At 36.7% G+C, this 21041-nt stretch overlaps 7 protein-coding genes across 14 annotated transcripts in view; 3 read left to right on the forward strand and 4 right to left on the reverse strand.

The window, feature by feature from the left end:
• Positions 1122 to 3975, reverse strand: LOC104764056 (GDSL esterase/lipase LTL1). The gene is made up of 5 exons (XM_010487496.2): positions 3654 to 3975; positions 3411 to 3538; positions 2822 to 3064; positions 2154 to 2406; positions 1122 to 1598 (listed from the first exon to the last, which is right to left on the reverse strand). Exons 1-5 carry the CDS (start codon positions 3970 to 3972, stop codon positions 1363 to 1365), a joined length of 1179 nt encoding a protein of 392 aa, XP_010485798.1. The 5' UTR covers positions 3973 to 3975; the 3' UTR covers positions 1122 to 1362.
• LOC109130742 lies at positions 6957 to 7573 on the forward strand. Its single transcript, XM_019240678.1, has 2 exons — positions 6957 to 7233; positions 7348 to 7573. Exons 1-2 carry the CDS (start codon positions 7163 to 7165, stop codon positions 7565 to 7567), a joined length of 291 nt encoding a protein of 96 aa, XP_019096223.1. The 5' UTR covers positions 6957 to 7162; the 3' UTR covers positions 7568 to 7573.
• On the reverse strand, positions 7475 to 9664 carry LOC104764057. 4 transcript variants are annotated; one of them, XR_763715.2, is made up of 4 exons: positions 9202 to 9664; positions 8504 to 9072; positions 7866 to 7984; positions 7497 to 7573 (listed from the first exon to the last, which is right to left on the reverse strand). XR_763715.2 is itself a non-coding variant. In XM_010487497.2 (2 exons), exons 1-2 carry the CDS (start codon positions 9490 to 9492, stop codon positions 8557 to 8559), a joined length of 807 nt encoding a protein of 268 aa, XP_010485799.1. In that variant the 5' UTR covers positions 9493 to 9664; the 3' UTR covers positions 8292 to 8556. The 4 variants fall into 4 exon arrangements, 1 of the variants encoding a protein (XP_010485799.1); XR_763713.2 differs by lacking the exon at positions 7866 to 7984 and having other exon boundaries at positions 7475 to 7573; XR_763714.2 differs by lacking the exon at positions 7497 to 7573 and having other exon boundaries at positions 7585 to 7984.
• On the forward strand, positions 10515 to 11554 carry LOC104764058. Of its 2 annotated transcripts, none has more exons than XM_010487499.2 (2): positions 10515 to 10935; positions 11206 to 11553. In XM_010487499.2, exons 1-2 carry the CDS (start codon positions 10557 to 10559, stop codon positions 11442 to 11444), a joined length of 618 nt encoding a protein of 205 aa, XP_010485801.1. In that variant the 5' UTR covers positions 10515 to 10556; the 3' UTR covers positions 11445 to 11553. The 2 variants fall into 2 exon arrangements, with proteins under 2 accessions (XP_010485801.1, XP_019096682.1); XM_019241137.1 differs by having other exon boundaries at positions 10540 to 10849; positions 11120 to 11554.
• LOC104764059 lies at positions 12888 to 13532 on the forward strand. Its single transcript, XM_010487501.2, has one exon. The coding sequence runs from the start codon at positions 12903 to 12905 to the stop codon at positions 13515 to 13517; it is 615 nt and encodes a 204-aa protein (XP_010485803.1). The 5' UTR covers positions 12888 to 12902; the 3' UTR covers positions 13518 to 13532.
• LOC104764060 (inositol phosphorylceramide glucuronosyltransferase 1-like) lies at positions 13621 to 16587 on the reverse strand. The gene is made up of 9 exons (XM_010487502.2): positions 16345 to 16587; positions 16118 to 16238; positions 15687 to 16036; positions 15416 to 15523; positions 15178 to 15312; positions 14954 to 15091; positions 14556 to 14841; positions 14232 to 14355; positions 13621 to 13968 (listed from the first exon to the last, which is right to left on the reverse strand). Exons 1-9 carry the CDS (start codon positions 16585 to 16587, stop codon positions 13827 to 13829), a joined length of 1647 nt encoding a protein of 548 aa, XP_010485804.1. The 3' UTR covers positions 13621 to 13826.
• Positions 16856 to 21041, reverse strand: part of LOC104764061 (probable inactive ATP-dependent zinc metalloprotease FTSHI 5, chloroplastic) — a 10792-nt gene continuing 6606 nt past the window's right edge. Inside the window, exons 6-19 of one of the 4 annotated variants that reach the window (XM_010487505.2) lie at positions 20883 to 21011; positions 20501 to 20794; positions 20147 to 20416; positions 19762 to 19983; positions 19514 to 19687; positions 19289 to 19410; positions 18907 to 19108; positions 18612 to 18740; positions 18028 to 18516; positions 17860 to 17934; positions 17603 to 17662; positions 17418 to 17447; positions 17139 to 17219; positions 16856 to 17036 (exon numbers count right to left, since the gene is read on the reverse strand). In XM_010487505.2, the coding sequence (XP_010485807.1) occupies positions 16968 to 17036; positions 17139 to 17219; positions 17418 to 17447; positions 17603 to 17662; positions 17860 to 17934; positions 18028 to 18516; positions 18612 to 18740; positions 18907 to 19108; positions 19289 to 19410; positions 19514 to 19687; positions 19762 to 19983; positions 20147 to 20416; positions 20501 to 20794; positions 20883 to 21011 (2346 nt within the window). In that variant the 3' untranslated portion in view covers positions 16856 to 16967. Of the gene's footprint in view, positions 17037 to 17138; positions 17220 to 17339; positions 17448 to 17602; positions 17663 to 17859; positions 17935 to 18027; positions 18517 to 18611; positions 18741 to 18906; positions 19109 to 19288; positions 19411 to 19513; positions 19688 to 19761; positions 19984 to 20146; positions 20417 to 20500; positions 20795 to 20882; positions 21012 to 21041 lie in introns of all 4 variants that reach the window. The other 3 variants (XM_010487503.2, XM_010487504.2, XM_010487506.2) reach the window with 3 other exon arrangements.

A 21041-nucleotide genomic window follows, 5' to 3' on the forward strand; every position in this document is an offset into this window, starting at 1 on the left:
GTAAAAAGTTATCTAAAATCTTGATAAATCTAGTGTTACTGGATTAAGAGTTTTATAAAGTCATTAAAAGTTGTATGTTATTCAAGTAAAACAAAAGAATCTTGGATTGTTAATGAATTCAAATTTTATGTTATTGGTTTAAGATTTTATATCATTTCTTTCATAACAAAAGTCATGAAAAATCTTTCATCAAATAGAAAGATTTTACAAGATTAGAAAAAACAAATCATCAAGATTTTAAAAAACTTCCTAAACAATCTTTTAGAATCCTTCATTTTTAACTTTCAATTTTCTATGATTCTAACAATTAGCGAAAACATAAAATCATTAAAATTCTTTTTAAATCCTAAACCAATATCTCCCCTAAGTTTTAAATACAAGGGAGGGTACATAAAGATTTCACCCACTCCACCAACTAGACCTCAATTCCATTATTCACATTTCAATGTCTGCCGAATTATGCCTCAACAAACTTCTTCTGTGTACTCTTTCCTCTTCCCTCCTTAGGCATATTAAATTATTCATTACCACATCGACAGTAATGTATAGCGACAAGATTTTTTTCGGAAAGTACGCAGCCACATATCACTGTAACAACATGCAACAGTGTACATAGATATTTCGTGTAGAGTTTACAATTACTTCCGGCAAAGAGATAAATAAGACTTAAATTGTGTCTCCTCACCCCCATGTTGAGAAAAATAGACAAATCAAGATGATTACGCAAATTTTACTATTCTTTTTTTACTCCAGACTAAAGATGAAACAAAAGAGTCGGTTGCCTTTTAACTGAAGAGGACTAAGTCATGTGCTGCCCACTCTTAAATTTCCTCGACATAGTCACTCAGTGAGTCTCAATGTTTTCAATTTAAATCAGCTACTCTGTGAATCTAAAAGCTTCAGTTTTTGCACGTGAGTTCGCCATACCATCATTATATCAATAATTATTTTAGTACTGATTTATTTTTTAAAAGTTTTTTTTTCTTTTTTTTTTGTCAACCAAAGATCATCTTTTTATCAAATCCTTTTGTTCTTTTTGTTCCGACCGAATTAGATCGATACTTATACAAGTCTAACGCTTGTAGTTCATGTATGTAGAGCTGAATCAGTATATAATCATCTAGGAAAGAAAAATATATATCAATCACTCAAAATATTACATGATAATTGGGACACACACCAAAATGCACTAAAACTAAGCTAACCGAGAGAGTACAACAAGCAAAGGCATCCCCGACAAATAAAACTCTCTTAATTGAACTAATTATTGCCATCAAACTTACTAACCAACACAGCAACAACAATGCAAACTACAAAAGAAAGGACGACCTTGACATTTGCTTGAAAGAAATCACACTTAAACTAGATTCTTGAAGAATCCAAGAGCATGGCGGTGCTAAGGTTCATAGGGTGCATATACTTGGCGGAGCCGGTCAGGATTTGATTAACAATGATCCTATTGGCTTTCTCTGTCGGGTGAAACGCATCCCAAAACGCATATATGTCTCTGTTAGGACACAAATTCGAGACTGGCGTGCATAGTCCTATGCCATTGTATGGTCCTTGTCCACAACATGCCACCTTCGATGTCACAAACCCTACAAATACACACACACAAAAAAAATTATCAAATTATAGTTTTAATACGTCGAATCAGACATATATAATTGCTTACAACTACTATCTAGCTAAAATCTTATACGAATATTTTCGATTGAGACAGATTACGGAAAACAAAAGGTACCCTAAATATTCAAATAGAACTTTTTAGAGACCAGACAAGTCCTTTTGTTAAACATTTCCTGTTGAATGATACTGCTCATGTATAGAAACCGACACATACGTATTAATAACTTATCTAATAATTTATTTATTTTAATTTTTAAAAGTGTGAAAAATCAATTTCATGTATAAATGCTATAACATGGCTCTATAAAGTGGTCGTGCTCATTTATAAGTTTTCGTACCCATACAGTGATACAACAAAACATATATATATATATAAAAGAACCATCTTTTTGGAGTAATGATATATATATATATATATATATATATATATTCATAACTAAACCCTTCAAGACATTTTCAAAGTATATATTATTAAACATTTCTAACTATATAATTTATTAGCAAAAGAGATGGGTTATAGTTACCGAATTGTTCCGGATTAGATAGATAATCCATGTTCATTTGATAGGAATTGGCAGCCACAAAAACGTCTTGACCAATTTCAGCATTGACTGATGCGATCAAATCAACTAATCGAGGATTGAACAAAGCGGCTGCTGTTTGGAGAGCGCCATAGCACTCGCCATTTCGGCTATGCTGAGCCAGTTCCGCGGGTGCACATCCCATCGCACCAGTTCCAGTTACTAAAACTCGTCTTGCCCCCAGTTCGTAGAGTCTCTTTTGCCATGAAAACAAAAGAGGAAGAAATATTATAGTCATGCACTATGAAAGGAAGACTAAATAGATCATCATTAATTATTATTACATTCTAAACTACTAATGTAAAGGGAAAAGTCATTAAAATTGCCCCATCATTTTTTATGTACGTTATGTTTCCTTTTTTCCAAGAGAATCATGGCATTAACTACATATTGTAATATCGAAATAAATGTTTGGGGGTCACTCACTTATTAAATGCAATATGCTATAGTGAGACAACAATATTGTAAGCTACTAAATGATAGTAATGCAAGAATAGAGATTCGATGAGTTTAGCTAATTTCGTGTAAGTCCCCATTTATATCTGCATGACTCTCAATTAAATCGGTATACACGTGAAAATATATAGAAATAGAGTATATATTTTTCTTACTCTAAGAATCTTTGCGTATTCGGAAATGAGATACACAACGTAGTCCGGTAACGCGAATTGACGAGAACGAGCTGAAAACGGAATTAGATAATAATTGTTGACGAAATCATTACCACCGAGTGTGATTAGGACAAGAGCCTGGTTAACTAGCTGTTGTGTAGCTTCTGGTCCGATCAATGCACTCACTCGTTGCTGGTACTGTTCGAAGTATTCGAACTGTTTAAAGATCCTAATTATGTTTATCTGCCAAACAAAAAACATAATCAAACAATGAGCTTTTTAAAATTACGACGGGAGAAAACGGTAGCATATATTTAAACTCAGAAACGGATAGTCAAAGTATTATAAGAGTATTTAAAGACAATCACGTGTTTATTGGTTTTTCCTGGTGGTCACTCGTAAAAGACGGATATACCTCAGTCTTTTAAGGCTAATCTTTAACTTTATTCGTATTCTCAGGCAATAGTGCCCTCGCCACGAGAGATAACAAGAGGGTAAAAATGTCTTTTTAAGAATTATATATCCCAACACTTAAAATGCGTTATTTAATGAAATATATTTTATTAAGAAACTATAGAAGTGTGCTTACGAATTGAATTCCTGTATCGTTGAGGATTCCAATTCCGGCGGAGGCGAAATTAGCGCCGACGAGAAGATTCTCTCCGGTGAGTTGCGGGCTAAGGTACGGTAATGTCGACGGCATGCCTATAGCCTCACCTAGTTGTAGAGAGATACGTATCAAAAACAATCATTAGTTAAAGATTATTAATTTAGAGAACCATTAATTAACGTATATAATATAACCATGCTTGAATCAAATATATATGCTTACTGATAATGTCGGGAATGTTAAGACCGTTAGAGAAACGTCCGGTGGGTCTACGGGTCGGGTAGTCGATACCATACGGGTAATTGTCAGCGCGTGCAGTGGTGACGAGGTAATCATTGTTTCCATTGTCGACGAGAGAGTCACCAAAGACGAAGAAAGCCCTAGACTTGACTTGTGGTGCAAGAAAAGTAACAATGAAGAAGAGTGAAATTAGAAACCCTAGTGAAGAAAATTTGATATCCATAGTTATGGAGAGAGAGACTGGGACTAGCGGACGAATGAGAAGATATGCTTTTAAAGTTGACGTGTGATATGAGAGCATATGGAGGCAGGGTGTGTTATATATACACTGGCAAAGGGTTAGTTGTGTATAAATGTATATGTTACATTTTTATTTTTATTTTTATTTTTGTTGGTGTGAGTTTTTCTTTAAGAAGAGTGACATTAATAGAGGCAGCCTACTAATACACCATAAAAGTTACTTGTTTGTTGTTTGGATGTAATAAATGTTAGGAACTGTACTATTGGCTTGTTCTCCTAAAATGGAATTCTCTTGGAGCCCTTGTAATTCAGTGTGACATAATGTTTTTTGATTGGATGTTAATCATACTGATATCAATGTCTTCAAGCTAGATATGTGTCAGTTTTGAAGTGATTAGGTATGTAGTGGATCGATCCAATGATATTCAGTTAATCGATTTGGAAAAGTATGTGAGAAACTGCTGTTACAATCATCACTTGATTCGTTTTAAATTTTTTTTACCGTGTTGTGTTTGCCCATTATCACAAATCGAGATGCAGTGACTTGACGGTCTCCAATTAGGCTCCAACAAAACTATATTGTATATATGTCAAACTACTAGCTTGGTTACGTACGTGAAAGTTGAAACATCTATATTAGACTTCACTTATCTATTGGATGAGAAAAAAAACTAAATTAGACTTGACTTCACTTATCTATTGGATGAGAAAAAAACTAAATTAGACTTCACTTATCTATAGGTTTATGTCAAACTCAATATTCCATCTAATTAAAAGTTCAATTATGGAAGTTAATTTGGTTTTGTATATAATTTAGGTACACGTTTACAACAACTTGATGTGGTTAATTACATGCCTCCCCTAAACGCTATCATTTTGAAAGTGTACAACCTACGAATTTTGGAAGCTGGAAGATTACATAAATAAAGCCTTCAGAAATTAAAACACAAATAAAGTGTCATAACAATTAGAGACTAGCGTCATTAATGAATGTCAAAGGAATGGGTCGTGCTCGATACCATGCTACTTTATAAAAGTATTCATTTTCTATTGTTGTTCGAATATGTTGTGTGTTATTCTATAGTACTATTATTTCTTGAAATGCGGGTTATTGCTTCCTAGTATTAAAATTACAAAACATTTGATGTCTATATTTAATTTGGTAAAGAACAAAGCTAACATTACATTACATGCACTACTTTTAGTTAAATAATCCATATCTGTACCTTACGTTTACTAGTGACATGAACATTAAAAGAATTGTGTCTAGAAAATACCATGCATAATGGCAAAATTAAGTATAAATTCATCAGATCAAGGATAAAAAATAAGACTTTTCTTATGTCTTGTTTTTCTATGTGTATTTTTTTATCAAAAAAAAATAATTATTGAAGAGAGAGAGAGAGATAGAAGTGAAATTAAGAGATCTACCAACTCGACCAGCTCACTTCATAAATTAACATGTTGAAGCTACCCTATCCCACTGCATCATGATTGATGAGTTTTTGAAGAAGAATACATATAAAGATACAGTAAAATATCTCATCTCCCGTCACATAGCCTCATACCAACCTTTTCCAGCTATTTAATTCTTAGTTACCCCAAAGGTGAAAAATATCAATTTCTTCATTCGAAGAGTTATAAAATTAAATGATGTCCATCGGTAACGAAAAATGGACCAACTCAGAAAGTTCAAATGCTGTTTTCGTAATAGAGAAGATTATTTCTTTTATTCTTTTAAGACAAGGATTGTTATGGGCCCAAAGAACTGTGGGGGTTGGTTTGGTCAACTACGGTTCAGATCTGATCGAATTTGGGTCTGAATTAAATCGTGGACCAGGCTTTACAACAATTCGAATCGAGATACGTAAACGACGACGTTTTTAGGTACTACACAAAAACGACGACGTCGTTATGGTGCTGTGTTGTAAGGCTTGTAGCTTGAATGTCCAGTAAAACACCAAGCTTTTGTCTACAAACTCTCTTGGAGATCGGAGTGTAAAAGAGACAGCTAGAAACAAATCAAAGGCTTTCGATGTGTGAATATGATGACCAGACCAAAATCAAATCAAGACCCTGTTTCCAAATTCATAAGGTGTGTGTGTGTGTTCACATTAACATTTGTGTTTTCATTCTATATCTGAACTTAGCTGCTACTCCTTATCACTTGTTCATATTACTGTTGTCAGAGGACTTAAATTTGAAAATACTGAGGATATGTGATGTTTTTGCATGCAATATATTAGGAGATTCATTATAGTAAGAGTACTAATCCTCACATGCCATGACATGTTAGTATGAAAAACAAACAGAGCCAGTTGAGGAAGCAGCCAAACTTGAGGTGGGCTACACAAATCAATGTCCGGAATTATCACGTATCTTCCTCTGAAGAATCAGTCAAACATTCTCGAAACTAAAAACCAAAACCATATAATCAATATACTGACGATATGAACAATCTTCACACACACACACACACACAAAAACATCTATTAGTTATCGTGTAAACTGATTTTAAAGCTACACAAATCCAGATACCAAGATTAATAATGCAATCGCAACAGCTGAATAACTTATATATAACCTGTGATAACTGATCTCAAGCTACACAAATCCGAATTAATAGTGTGCATAACAGCTGAAAAAGTTAGATCCTATTTTATCCTCTCGACTGTACCCATTTGATCACTCAGAATGCACATGGAGGCTATATTGTCCGGAGAATAGTCTGAGTTTCAGCTAAGAATACCCTGTTACTCCTAAAGACTGTGAAAAGGAAAGCATCATGGGTGCATGGAAAAAACAGAAGGGGTCCATGTGGTTGGAGACTCGATCTGGATTTTATCATTAAAGCTTGTGGAGAGACTAAATAGCATTTTGCCTTCTAGAGAAGAAACTTTCTTAATCAGGTTAATGAAATCAAGACAAGTAGAAAACTAGAGAATTTGTAATATTATATACTTCTACCATGACTATCCTAAAAAATGCAGCTTAATGAATGTATTTACTGACTTTGTTTTGTATCCATCCTGGGTCAAAGTGTTCCTTTAAAGATTCCTCTCTCCTCTTATCCCTTTCAATAGAAGGGAAAAAAGAAGAAGTCACTTTATTCATATCTGTTTTTATATATACATACACATGCAGACCAACTACTCTGTCCTTCACCATATAAATACATCTCATATACCTACTTTCTTCCTATCCTTCTTTCTCACTGTTTCGTCGGATTCTCACATTTTATCTCTTCCAAAATGAATATTGCAATCGAACGCAACCCTTCAAGCAGAAAGTTATCTGACCTTGGAGTCATGTCATGGCCTAAGTAAGTATCAAACATGCACAGACTCTCCTCCTGTCACTACTAACCACAACGGTTTTCCCTTTTTCCATTCTTTATAATATTGGTAATAACATGATGAATTTCTCTGACAAATAGATGGTCTTGTCAGCCCGGGAAATATGCATTGGTATTTGAAGAAAGAGAGACATGCTATTTAGTGAAGGGAAAGGTGAAGGTGTATCCAAAAGGGTCATCTGAGTTTGTAGAGTTTGGTGCAGGAGATCTTGTGACCATCCCCAAGGGACTTAGCTGCACTTGGGATGTATCACTTTTCATCGACAAACACTACAAGTTCGATCCTCCTACTTCTCCATAATTTTTCCTAGTTGCAATGTAGTTTTGGGTTAGTCTTTATCACCATGAAGCCTAAAAGACTCTATATTCAGACCCAAAAAGATAAAGCTTAGATAACATATAGAGCCCTACCTAGATTATGTTTTCAGATGTAACTTCTTTGTTTGTCATAGAACAAAAAATTGGCAAAGATTATGTTTTCAGATGTAACTTCTTTGTTGTCAGAGAACAAACAATTAGCACATGCCAATATTCGTGTCACTTTGAAACTTCTATTTATCCACACAACAGTAAATCAAATCACACGTAAAGGTCTCTACCTAGTTCAAATAGACTAGGGTAGGGGTTGCTGAATGCTGATCATAGGAGTAAATGTACCCATAAGCTTCTGACACTTAGTTTGAGTTAACAAAAGATGTAACTCACTTTAGACTACGATCTGCATAATAGAGTGATGGTTAGTAAAATAGATATTGTGGGTTAACTATTTACTGTATTTTTTCTCAACCTAGATATTGTTCTTTATTCTTAAAAAGGTCTTTATCAAAGATACTTATCATGAGGCCATTGGTTACTATCACTAAGAAAAAACAAATAAAGAACACCTTTGAATGTATTAATATAACATGGGAACCAAATAAATGTGAAAGCATATATTCTAGCAGTATTGCTCCCTGACTAGATAAAGTAGAAGATTATGTAATCTTAAATCTCACATACTAAAAATTAGTAGCAGTAGCATCTGGTACGCCATCACCAATTACTTGTGCTGATTATATAAAAATGGAAGATACTAATTCGGCTATACAAAACAAGAACTATTACACATTTGTTTTTAATTTTTTATGGAAACACAAATCTCTGATAGGCATGTATTCTCAACTTACAGAATATGCATAGTTATCTCAAGTAAGGGGTGTTTTCTAACTTCTAAGTTCCAAGATAATTGAAAGCTAACCTTTAGGATTTCAGGACGATTGAATTTATTTGATGACCAATCAAGACCCCTTGTCAAAATAACAATCTGGTCCATGAACTCAAAAAAGGGAAGGCAGCAATAAGCATCCTCAAGAGCAATGGCTTCTCCTTAACTCTCCACCGGCGACTAGCTTTTCTTTCAAACTGTTGTTTTGGACGAACATTCTCGTTTGCCGAATAGCCATTTCTAATCTCCCTTAGCGTGTCTAAATCATCCCATCCTCCATAGACAGTACCCATGCTGTTAGAATCAGCATCTCCTACCATCCATGACTTGTATCCTCCCTTATCCACATCACCCCTCATGTTTTCTCCTTGCTTAGCTTTCCTTCTTCTTTCACTACCTACACTCCCAGATCTTGAAAATGTATCTCTTCTGCTTCTTTTCATAGGTCTAATGCTTGGCCTGCTCCAGACCTTACTAACCACAAGAGACAACACAGACTGTACAAAAGGAACTGCTAATGCCATTAAACCCGCGTTTGAATCTGTTCCAAGAAGCATAGAAATGCCAATGGGTGCAAGCATCCAACTCAAAGTCCTAAATACCTGCAATTACAACAACAACAACAACAACAAAAACCCCTAAATTGGCTAAACTAGAGCTAACAACAACCACTATGAATCAAAAGTGAGCCACTTTACTGATTAAAATTTCCCAAAAGAAGAAGCAAATACCTCAAAAACCATAGTCCAGTCCTCTTCTTCTTCAACCATCCAATCGTCATAATCGTCATCATCATCATCGAACCACCACGGCTTCTTCTTCTTCTTACGGTTCCCGAACTGGAATCGAGCAAACCCTTCGTCGCGGAAAAGCTCCTCCTCCCAGCTAGGTCCGCGGGAGGCGCGGCAATCAAAGGAGCCCCGGCTCAAGATACTTGGGCAGAGATCAAAATCGCAGTTCATAGAACAGAATCTGCCTCTGACGACGCAAGAAGAAAGCTGAAGATACAGCAGATTCGCCATACACAATTGATGATTATTACCGTTTACATTAAACTCAATTCAGAAGAACCAAAACTGAGAACGAAAATAAAAAATAAAAATCAAATCTTTCCCCTCCACAAACACAAACTCTCTGTTCTTCGCTTTAATCTCTGCGAATAAGAACAGTGATGGAGATTGAAACCAAACCGAACTTCAACTATCGAATCAATAGTTATTACTTAAACCGAAATCAAAGCCTAAACCAAACCGGAACTTAAATTTCTTGGTAAAACACCAAACCAGCCGAGTTAAAACAAAATCGAAGAAGACATCATGGTATATGAAAGAAACAAAACGTGTTTAGGCTCTTTGACACTCAAATCATGATAATCTTCAATTACGTAGAGCAAACGTAAGAATTTACTTGCAGTGTTTATCGTCTTACCTCTTATTTCGTGTATAACTTCCAAAGGAAAGTTACACTTGACATATACATATCTTATTATATTGCTCTGATTTATTTATCTTTGGTCAATTAATTAGAAACTCCAATTTACTCGCTCGATCGCCGCCATGAAACCTGTTTATTTCTCAATTAGCTAGTACGTGGCATTGATAAAAAAATCCACTTGTAATAATCTCCTTATTCTTAGGGGGATATAAGTTTTCATGACTATGAGTGGTAGCCAAACCGTTATTTTTCTCATCTCTATAAATGTAAGTCTGTACTTATTAGTACATGCATTTACCATAAACTTCGAAAATAATAGTGTAAGATTGAGCAACAATCTCAAATGGTCATATATATAAAGGATATAGATCAATTCACGTTATATTGCAAGTTAATGAAACTTAACACTTATAAACTTAATCGTTTAATTTCTTAACTAGTTCGTTAGCTTTGACTTGGATCCACCTCGTAAGCAAGATCCATATAGTAAGGAAAAAAGAAAGTGTTTAGAAGCTTTAAGAAGCAAGTTCAACATGTGAAGGCGGCAAAGAATGGGTATTGTACCCGACCCACTATCTCCATCTCTATAAAAAGGACCTCAAGTACGAGAGAACACACCAAAAGCAAGAGAAAAACAGAAAACAATACAAAGATGAGAACATTCCGGTTGATGATGATCTCTCTCATGCTCGTTGCGATAACAACAACATCCGGTGTGGTTGGTGAGGGGACCGACGTGGTTTATGATGGCGAAGGAGATCCGGTTAAGCCCAACGTGCCGTATTACATCAGCTTCATGACGTCGGACTACAACATGTGGATATGCCGAATGAAATGGGGATCTACTGATCCCAACTCATGCCCACAACAACCGCTAATGGTCACCAATCCAAACATGTCAGCACCCACACAGGTTATGTTTGTATTGCTATCCAAGTCAGATGTCGTACGTGAATCAGCCAAACTTAAGATCAAGTTCGTAGGTCCACGTCACTGCGGTAAATCCGGGTTTTGGAGAGTTGTCCAGAGAGGTTCTTTAGAAGGTGAAGTAGTCCTCAACGGATCTAAGTCTAAGTCAAACAATGACAGTACGTTCGCCATCCATAAAACTAACGAATACTACAAGTTCACTTTCGGTGACGACGACACCGGTGACTATCAAACCAGTATCAGTTTGAGCAACGAATATCCTATATATAGGTTGCTATCCAAGANTGTACGTGAATCAGCCAAGCTTAAGATCAAGTTCGTGAATCCCCGTCACTGCGGTGAATCCGGGTTTTGGAGAGTTGTCCAGAGAGGCTCTTTAGAAGGTGAAGTAGTCCTCAACGGATCTAAGTCTAAGTCAAACAATGACAGTACGTTCGCCATCCATAAAACTAACGAATACTACAAGTTCACTTTCGGTGACGACGACAGCGGTGACTATCAAACCTCTATCAGTTTGAGCAACGAATATCCAATATATAGGTTGCTATCGAAGAGGTTGTCTGGAGAGATGGAGATTTATTTTTACAAGAACATGAGTACTATAAGTTAAGGCAAATTTTCACTGGCCTTTTTGATGTAATGTTCTCTTTTCAAAATCAAAACAAAACTTGTTGTAAGAACATGAATACGCAATAACAAATTATATAATAACACAAGAAAGAACAAAACTTGGAGTCATATCTTAAGAGAATGAAGAGATCATAAGTTGGTTCATTAATTTGTTGCGTATTGGATGTTATTACTCTACTTTAAGTTGCTTTCTCTTCCCAATATATTACTAAATGTGATTTGCCAAAAAGGTTACTCGTCTCTTGTAAATTAAAATTTGTTGTAAATCATGATATTGGCTACGACTACGTGACGAAGGAACCAAAATCATTTAGAAAAAAAAAAACACAAGAAAAGAACAAAACTCGATCGGAGTTATCCTAGCGGAATAAAGAGATCATACGTTGTATTGAGTTACATTGTGACACGCTTTTGTGGGTGTGTGTGTCAGCAGAGGAAGCGCAGATTGACTTTGTTCTCGTCGTGTCACGGTTTTCTAGACCTTTGAGGAACCATCTGATTGCAAGGTGCTCTGAAGGATATAGGTCATAAACGAAACTAGAACCATGGCTACGGCTATCATCAGACCTAACCTGCTCAATATATATATAGCAGAAACTAACCAGTTAGTATACATAAACAAGTAAAACAAAATTTCATCTTGACAGGTCCAAATACACTCAAATCCAAGAACAAAGAATCATCAACATTTCTTTATCTTGGGTCAATAAGAAAGTCCACTCCAAAATTACTCCCTCGATCGCCGCCATGAAACGTGTTTAATTTCTTTACCAATTAGCAAGTGGCATTGAAAAAAAAAAACACTTGTAATCTCCATATTTTTAGGGTGGGGGGGNGTGTTTATGATTGGTATCGAAGCCATTATTATCTAAGTCTTTATAAATGTAAGTTTGGATTTTTTACATGCATGCATTCACCATCTATATGTGAGAAGAGTCTTACATAGGAAGTGACGTGAGATAAAAGTTAAAAACATTGAATGATATTATGTGGCCAATTCATTGACATTGTCAATTGGTTGTATATAAAAGTCACATTATTTATTTATGACATGTTTAGTCATCATTCTCTTCGTGAGCTAGCAAATATCATCAATTCATCATCTCAAATGGTCATATAATGTATATAAAGGATATAGAATCGAATTCACGTTATATAGGAAGTTTACGAAACATAACACTAATAAGCTCTTGCGGAGCGTGTTTAATTATTTCTTAACTGGTATGTATGTAGCTTTGACTTAGATCCACCTCGTAAACAAGATCCAGATAGTAAGGAAAAAAGAAATGTTTTAGCAGCTTTAAGAAGCAAAGTTCAATATGTGAAAACGAAAAAGAGTGGGCATTGTAACCGACCCACACTATATTAATCTCTATAAAAGGAACTAATCAAACACAAGAACACGAAAGCAAGATAGAAACAGAAAACAACACATAAGATGAAAACATTCCGGATGATGATGCTCTCTTTCTTTCTCGTTGCGATAACAACAACATCTGGTGTTGCTGGTGAAGGGACCGACGTGGTTTACGATGGCGAAGGAGATCCGGTTAAGCCCAACGTGCCGTATTACATCAGCTTCATGACGTCGGACTACAACTTGTGGATATGCCGAATGAAACGGGGATCTAGTGATCCCAACTCATGCCCACAACAACCGTTAATGGTCACCAATCCAAACATGTCAGCACCCACACAAGTTATGTTTGTACTATTGTCCAAGTCAGATGTTGTACGTGAATCAGCCAAACTTAAGATCAAGTTCGTAGATCCCTCTCACTGCGGTGAATCCGGGTTTTGGAGAGTAGTTCAGAGAAACTCTTTAGAAGGTGAAGTAGTCCTCAACGGTTCTGAATCAACGTCAAACAATGACAGTACATTCGCCATCCATCAGACTAACGAATACTACAAGTTCACTTTCGCTGACGGTGATCGTGACTATCAAACCACTATCAGTTTGAGCAATGAATATCCAATATATAGGTTGCTATCGAAGAGGTATTCTGGCGAGATGGAGATTTATTTTTACAAGAACATGAGTACTATAAGTTAAGGCAAATCTTCCTTCTGATGTAATGTTTTCATTTCAAAATCAAAATAAAACTTGTTGTAAGAACATGAATACGCAATAATAAATGTTATAATAACACAAGAACGAACAAAACTCGGAGTCATATCTTAACAGAATCAAGAGATCATACGTTGGTTCATTAATTTGTTGCCTATTCATATAATTTCTCTAATTAAAAAAACACAAGAGAGAACAAAACTCGGAGGATAAGAATAAAGAGATCATAATTTGTGTCATGAGTAACAACATTGTGACACGCTTTTGTTTGTTTGTGTGGTGTGTATGTGTGTGTCAGCAGAGGAAGCAGATTGACTTTGTTCTCGTCGTGTCACGGTTTTCTAGACCTTTGAGGAACCATCTGATTGCGAGGTGCTCTGAAGCATAGGTCATGAACGAAACTAGAACCATGGCTACCGCTATCATCAGACCTAACCTGCTCGATATGTAACAGATACTAGCCAGTTAGTATATTATAAACAAGTGAAACAAAATTTCATCCTGACAGGTCCTAATCCACTCAAATCCAAGAACAGAAAGTATGATGAATCAACAACAATTTATGAGAATGAAAAACACATTCCCAGGTGATTTAAGACCAAAGAGGAACATAAGCAAATGATTTAAGATTTCCTTATCAGCGGAAAGTTATGGGTTGGTTCTTGATGCTAATGATACAGCCAATATGAAGAAAGTTACCTCAAAAATAAAGCGGTGACCCCTAAAACGTAGGGCAAAGAAATGGCAGCAACAGCCAGAAATGCCATCCCTAATCCATAATAGCATGTAGTAAAGTCAAAAGACGCATCTCCCCGCTGATGACCTGTTGATTTGTCAAGCAAGTTAGTGATAACCAACAAAAAAAATGAGAAAGATATTTGTGTCTCTGGGGCTATATAGTTCACAGAATGAGTAGACTTGGCGAAAGAGAGAGAGAGAGAGAGAGAGTAAATTATGGTTTTTATACATTGTTTTCCAGAGAATGCCAAAGATATTGATATCATGATTTCAACATGCCCATACCTTTTCCCGAATCATCCAATGACGACTCTGTTTGTGATGCAAGAGATCCTGTTTGAACTGCAATATTCTTGCCATATTGATACACTAGAAGTAGAAAGCTACCATATAAAAGGAAGAAGATTGTGAATGTCCACTCATATAACAAAATCAAGCCAGTCCATGGCATGATCTGCCTTGGCACAAACATAAAGGAAACGCCAATGGATATCAAAGCAGCCACAAAACAGACTGCAACTGAAACTGCCCCCAAGTATTGAGGAACCTTAGAGTGTGAGCCAGTGTGGAGCTGTAGTGATAAGAATTGAACATAAGAAATAAATTTTCAGCTTTAAAAAAAGCAAAAAGGCAGGTAAGTGGGCAATTATGAGCTAAAAACAGTCTGGAAAATGAAAACTAACTTGATAGTTGGGGTTCATGGTAGACAATGTTGATACACCGCTATAACCAACTGTTCCATTAGATCTAACTTTGTAATAAAGATATTTGATTTGAATGCATAATGAGCTCCTGCACATTGAACCCAAGAAGTCACGTCCCTGCAGTATAAAAATGAATTTGAGATCCAAAAGAGATGAATTTAGCTGAGATGAAAGAAATGGTTGGGTACAACATGAAGTCTAACCTGTACGGAACGATAAAGGCAGAACAAAAGCCCACAAAGTGGTAGCAAGAAAAGGAACTTGACCATGAATTCATCATTTGGGGTCCTTCCACCTCCAGTTCCAGGAAGAGTCTCCTCAAGCCTTACCCTAATGCTCTGCAGTTTCCCAGATGAAACATAACTTAGCATATCACTCCAACGAACTCAATTTTCCAGAAATAATGAGAATAAATGTACAATCACGAACAGGAATACCTACATGCCACGCCTCAACAGGTTTCACGAGCCATGCTGTCCACCAGTCCCAAGGCTTAAGAGGGCCGAGAGTGTAGTGAATAATGTGAAGCTTGCTGTCATCGACCATCCACTACATAAATAATGAGAATCTTAAGCTTCTAAATAATCAAAACTAGGCCACACACATTCCAGCTCACATCACTTAGCTTGGGAAGAGATAAGTAAAAGTAACATCAACAGACATGAAATCAAAATAAAGATTAGCTTAAACACAAATTTCAAATTGAATATACCTTGTTAGCAAGCATATAAAGACCAACATCTGCATTGTATAACGTAGATAGCCTTTCCATTTTAGGAACTGGTCTGGTCTTCATGGCTTCAGGGGACAAACTAGGATCAAAAACACGAGCATTCGGAAAGTCTGGATAATAGGAATTCAAGAACCCTTGATCTCCACCAGTATAAGACGACAAAGTCTTCACTTTCTTCATCATATCATTGAACAAAGCTTCAGAGGGCTCAACAACCATAACCCCAGAGTTCAGCCTCTCAGAGTGCTTCAGATTAGCACAAAACTTGGAGCACTTAAACATATCATCAATGTTCTTTACCACAATAGTATCAGCATCTAGATACACAACTGTAACAAAACAAAAACAGTGACATATAAATATAAACACATGGAAAAAAGCTCTAATTTTGCAGAACACAAATCACTTACCTTTCTTGTAATCAGTCATGTTAAATATTTTCAGCTTAGTGTAAACACCCCAGAATCTCTTGGGATGAACTTGGTTTGGATTTGCCAATAAACTAATCTTCTCTATCTTCCATCCATCAGCCTACATATAATCAAAAATCTAGCCTTTAATAACTCAAACATAGGAAAGCCTTCTCTTTTTTTAGATCTTTTAAAGCTTCTAGGAATAGAAAGGTTATAACCCAAACCTTGAGTAGCTTCTTAGAGTAGTCTGAAACACCATCAGAGACCAATACGACCATGTCCTTGTTGGATCCAGTGTCTCGGATCGATTTGCCCAATACCCTAACACCCAATAAGAACTCATCTCCATACAAAAGTGTGACGTAAGCTTCCTTAGTTGATGCGGATCCAAAAGAAGACTTGAATTGGATTGAAAGAAGCGTGATTGAGAAGAGGAGAACCCAGAAACTCGAGTTGAGTCTCATCATGGATTCGGGATCACGTGACAGTAGTAGTCCAGAGCCGGGCCTTGAGAGTTGAGAAGAAGAAGCAAGTCAATGCATTTGCTTCGGCTCTCGCTGTAATAAATACTGAATCGGTTCAACCGGCGGCGAATTTTCATTTGGCCCATTGGTTTCAGACACTTGTGAAATAGACTTGAGGTAACTGGTTCGATTCCTCAGTATTAGATTCTTACACAAATTCAATCTCTTTATAAATTTCATTTAATTTTAAATAAATAAATAAGTCAAAACGAATTATAAAATGTTTATTTATATAAAACAATTTCCATTTTAATACATAAGTAGATCATAAGGTATGCTAAGAAACTCTATCATCAAAATATGGAATCATCTCAATTGCTTTTTTAGGTTGGTGCACTTAGAAGTGCAGTTTCTGGTGGATCTCCAACATCAAGAAAACTCCTTGACAATGGCTGCAAACGAACAAAAAAGAGAAAAAAGAACTGTAAGCACTAAGCAGTATCAACAGAAAATGGCTAAACGTCTCCTACTACATTGATGGTCGTAATACTTGCCTCATTGTAATCAGTTCCTGAGAGAAAGAAAGGTTCCTTCTCCCGAATCCCCCCAATCTCATGTACAATTCTTTCAAGATCCTGCAAACCATACGAGGTAACCTAATTGATAAGATTTTCTATGCAGAGGTTGATAAGATCATAGGTTGTTTGGAACAATCCTTCATTCTAATTTGATCTCAACCATCGTAAAGATTTAACCTTCTGAGTTAAGATTTCAAATTCGAGTAGCTCCTCTGTGATTTTCTCAAGGACACGGCGATTTTTAAGAAGCATTCCCTTTGCCTTTTCATACGCTAAGTCATAAATCTGTAGAGGAATAAGATGGTATTAGAGAGGTCATTTAGCCTTGGACAATGCTTGAAACTACCGAAAAGCTAAGCTAAAGATAGAAAATTGCGGAATGCTAGAGAGGCACCACAGACACGGCAGATACGTATGGAAAACTAGAGAGCAAAACGAACCTTTTCAACTTTATCCGCCATTTCATACTCGTGATTGTTCCCCATACTCAAAGCTGAAACCTGCTCAATCGAATCAAATAAACCAAACAGAAAAAAAAAAGTATAGGGTCAATCAACTGATCAGATGGGACATCAGAATGAATGGAAACAGTATGTAAGATCAAATCATCATGTTCAGTATTCATCATGTTGGTTCAGTGGTATCAGATATTTAATCTTGGAATGGAGCCAATTTCAGATATAAGAAAGAAGGTTACCGCGTTAGTAGCATAGTATACCGCAGGACTGTCATCGGGTCCCCAGCCATATTGAAGCACCATACGTGTTGCAATCTGTTGCAAGACACAAATAATTATCTTTATAGGGAAACGAAACATTAAGTATGTAGACGACAGCATACTGCAAAAAGAGTAGAAAGAGTTTACCTCCTGCGCTTTAGTTATTTCTGAAGAAGAAAGAAAATTTTCATCTCCGGGAGGAAGAAGCATTTGGGATGCAATATGAGATCCAAAGCAGAAAACAAGCTTCTTTTCAAGATATGATCTTGATTCCGTATTCCCAATTGCAGAGCCTCCACTTGTGACCTTGGTGATTTTTGTACACCCAATTCCTTCCCAGGAACTAGGCTCAAGCCAAAGATTTTCCACAACATCGAAGTTTGGTATTAGAAGTGCAATGAGAGCACGACCAGCCGCCCAGACAGCATGTGGGTACTTTGTCTCCCTCGTCCAAGCAACAGAAGGACTTAAAAGTTCTATTCCGTTGCTTATTTGTCCATATGGTTCCATCAGATCAACCACATTCTCCAAATCTTCTTTGGTTAAGTTGAGTCCAAGATGATTTACAAGCACTTTTCCCATTGTCTTTGCAAGTTTAGTTTTCCGCAGCCATGGGGGGACTATATGGCTAAACGTCTGTCAGAAAGAGAAAAAAATCACCTGATGAATCACACTTCGAAATTAACAAAAATGGGCTTGACCATAGGCGAAGAAGATGACACATTTCTTACCGCAAACCAGCTAACGTAACTCAGAAGTTCGTCAGTGTCCAGAAATTTGCTTCTGAAGGCACTGCTTTCGAGAGCCATTGGAACAAGTTTTAGTTCTATCGGTCGTAATAAAGTTGTCTTCTCCGAAACCTGTAAACATGAATTGGTAACTAACATAGTAGGGAACAGAACTACAGAGAGAGATAGGAGAGAGCAAGAAAGAAGAAATATGAATTGGTATAGTACTCACAAGCAAAATAGAAATGAACCATCAGATGCAAAAGAAAATAAACAACTTTGCAAAGCTTAAGATCACCTTACGCCAATCCACTAGATCAATGAGTTCTCTGTCCATGGTTTCTTCTGCAGCGTTGTGTAAAATCCTCTCCCTTTCCATTTCAGTTGGACTTTGAAGATGGAATACTCTATCCATACGACCTGGCCTTCTTAACGCCTCATCAATTTGCTTATGATTTCGTGTCGTCGCCATCAAAACTACGCCATCCTGTTTCTCAAAGCTGCATAAGTAGAAGTTATAAATTAGAATGACATCAGAAAAGTCAACTGGAAAAAGGGAGAAGCTACTTGAGTTTCTACTGGACCAGTCCCTACTGCATTAAACGCGATACTTTGAGAAAACGCTGTGAATGCTACAATTTTAGTCTTAATTGTTAACCAACATAGAAATTAGCTATTACCCATCAAGTTCAACAAGAAGCTGATTAATGAACGATTCATGATCTTGCTGTTTTGTATGTACGAACTTCCCGCGTACACCAGCAAAGAGGTCAAAATCCTCCACAAAAATGATTACGGGTGCCTAGTCATCACAGTATACATCAGAGCATAAGATGACATCATGAGGACAATGTAATATCTATGAAAATGATGAATAACAAAACAATATGAGGTAAGCAGCTAACCAAGTCTCTTGCAGTTTGAAAGAGTTCCCTGACATTCGCTGCACTTTGACCAACCCATAGCCCAGCTTCCAACTCTTGAGCTTCAACATTGACAACAGGCACTCTTGCTTCGGCTGCTATAGCGAGCGCCAGTGACGTCTTCCCTGTTCCTCTCTCACCCACAATAAGAACTCCCTGCAACGAGATAAAAAATGCTTATAATTGGACACTGACCCACAGGATAAGCATAGAACCGTAAAGCAACATACCCGAGGTGCGCGGGCACCCATCTCCTGAAATGCCTTTGGATTTTGTAAAAATGCCACAACCTCGTTGATTTCTTCTCTCATAGACTCAATACTAGCAAAGTATTTCAATGGGATTGGTGGATTTTTCACTCTCTTCATTCTGTCGAATGCAGTTTTTATGGGGTCGATTCCAGCCTTTCTCTTTTGTTTGATTCTCCTTTTTCTATACGTAAAATATGATTTCTGAAAGAAGAAAAAAAAAGCGACTTTCAGTAATCAACAGTGAGTGTAAGAAACCTGAATGATCAACAAACATGAACGGTGTAATACTAGCTACAATACTACTGCTCACGACAAATTGAGAGTGTTGGAAAGAGATGCATAAAAGGAGAGAAAAGTTACATACCACTCTAAAGAATTTCCGCACGTTTGGATCTCGGCGGAAGGGTCCATAGCCAAGAAGTCTTGGAACCTTTCTTTTCAGAAAGCGAAAAACATGATACAAAACAAACCCATATATAGAACTTCGAATTAGAAACCAGAAGAACCATTGAAAATCTTCTGTATCTCGGGACTTGAAGTTCAATTCTGCTTCAGACTGCCATTGTAAGTACCATGTTGAGCCAACAGTCTGTTCTATTTCTTCTGGCCAAGCCATTCCCAGACGCAGCCTTAACTGTGTCAGAAAAAAAGACAGGAATAAAAAAAATAGACACATGGAAGCAGGAGGAATATCTCCAGAGAGAGAATAAAGTAATACCTGGTAAGGAATGATAAATTCGATAACTGGAAACACTACCACCATCATAATGTCATCGTTAAGATTCCTTATTCTCCTTAATGCATTATCCTTCGCATTTGATACAACTTGAGTCTTCCTCAATGCGTTAAAGACTCGAGAAACCACCCTTGTAACCAGCAGAAACTGTTGTTGAAGACTTAGCTCTGTCATGGGTATCCACATCAGATGAACAGAAGTTGGGATTCCACAAGCAAGCATTTTGAGGTAAAGAGCATCAAACCCTCCGAATTTCTCAAAAAGCATCTCATATTCCTACAACCACAGACAAGAGTTAAAAACCTAAACTTAAAAATTCATCAAATAGATTAGGACTAACTAAAAAATCCATGACATGGGTAACCTTGATGTCAACGTAATACTCCTTGTCATCTCCTTTTAATGCAACATACATTATAGCATAATCATGCCTAATCCTGGCACTGTCAATCAGCTTTCTGGAAACTGCATATGGAACTGCCATAGGGTCCATCTCCCACCTATTTTTGTCCTCGTTATACCA

Source organism: Camelina sativa, chromosome 19 (genome assembly GCF_000633955.1).
Source record: "Camelina sativa cultivar DH55 chromosome 19, Cs, whole genome shotgun sequence".
NCBI classification, from domain to species: domain Eukaryota; kingdom Viridiplantae; phylum Streptophyta; class Magnoliopsida; order Brassicales; family Brassicaceae; genus Camelina; species Camelina sativa.

What these genes read in the sequence shown, in the direction of transcription:
- LOC104764056 (XM_010487496.2), bottom strand. Translation starts at nt 3,972, where the DNA reads ATGCTCTCATATCACACGTCAACTTTAAAAGCATATCTTCTCATTCGT. An exon ending in TAACATTCCCGACATTATCA is followed by an intron (nt 3,539 to 3,653) that starts GTAAGCATATAT and finishes CTCTACAACTAG; the next exon opens with GTGAGGCTATAGGCATGCCG. An exon ending in AATACGCAAAGATTCTTAGA is followed by an intron (nt 2,407 to 2,821) that starts GTAAGAAAAATA and finishes TCATGGCAAAAG; the next exon opens with AGACTCTACGAACTGGGGGC.
- LOC104764059 (XM_010487501.2), top strand. Translation starts at nt 12,903, where the DNA reads ATGAAAACATTCCGGATGATGATGCTCTCTTTCTTTCTCGTTGCGATA.
- LOC109130742 (XM_019240678.1), top strand. Translation starts at nt 7,163, where the DNA reads ATGAATATTGCAATCGAACGCAACCCTTCAAGCAGAAAGTTATCTGAC. An exon ending in GGAGTCATGTCATGGCCTAA is followed by an intron (nt 7,234 to 7,347) that starts GTAAGTATCAAA and finishes TCTGACAAATAG; the next exon opens with ATGGTCTTGTCAGCCCGGGA.
- LOC104764057 (XM_010487497.2), bottom strand. Translation starts at nt 9,492, where the DNA reads ATGGCGAATCTGCTGTATCTTCAGCTTTCTTCTTGCGTCGTCAGAGGC. An exon ending in ACTGGACTATGGTTTTTGAG is followed by an intron (nt 9,073 to 9,201) that starts GTATTTGCTTCT and finishes TTGTAATTGCAG; the next exon opens with GTATTTAGGACTTTGAGTTG.
- LOC104764058 (XM_010487499.2), top strand. Translation starts at nt 10,557, where the DNA reads ATGAGAACATTCCGGTTGATGATGATCTCTCTCATGCTCGTTGCGATA. An exon ending in TTGGAGAGTTGTCCAGAGAG is followed by an intron (nt 10,936 to 11,205) that starts GTTCTTTAGAAG and finishes TTGTCCAGAGAG; the next exon opens with GCTCTTTAGAAGGTGAAGTA.
- LOC104764060 (XM_010487502.2), bottom strand. Translation starts at nt 16,587, where the DNA reads ATGATGAGACTCAACTCGAGTTTCTGGGTTCTCCTCTTCTCAATCACG. An exon ending in ACTCTAAGAAGCTACTCAAG is followed by an intron (nt 16,239 to 16,344) that starts GTTTGGGTTATA and finishes GATTATATGTAG; the next exon opens with GCTGATGGATGGAAGATAGA. An exon ending in AACCTGTTGAGGCGTGGCAT is followed by an intron (nt 15,313 to 15,415) that starts GTAGGTATTCCT and finishes GGGAAACTGCAG; the next exon opens with AGCATTAGGGTAAGGCTTGA.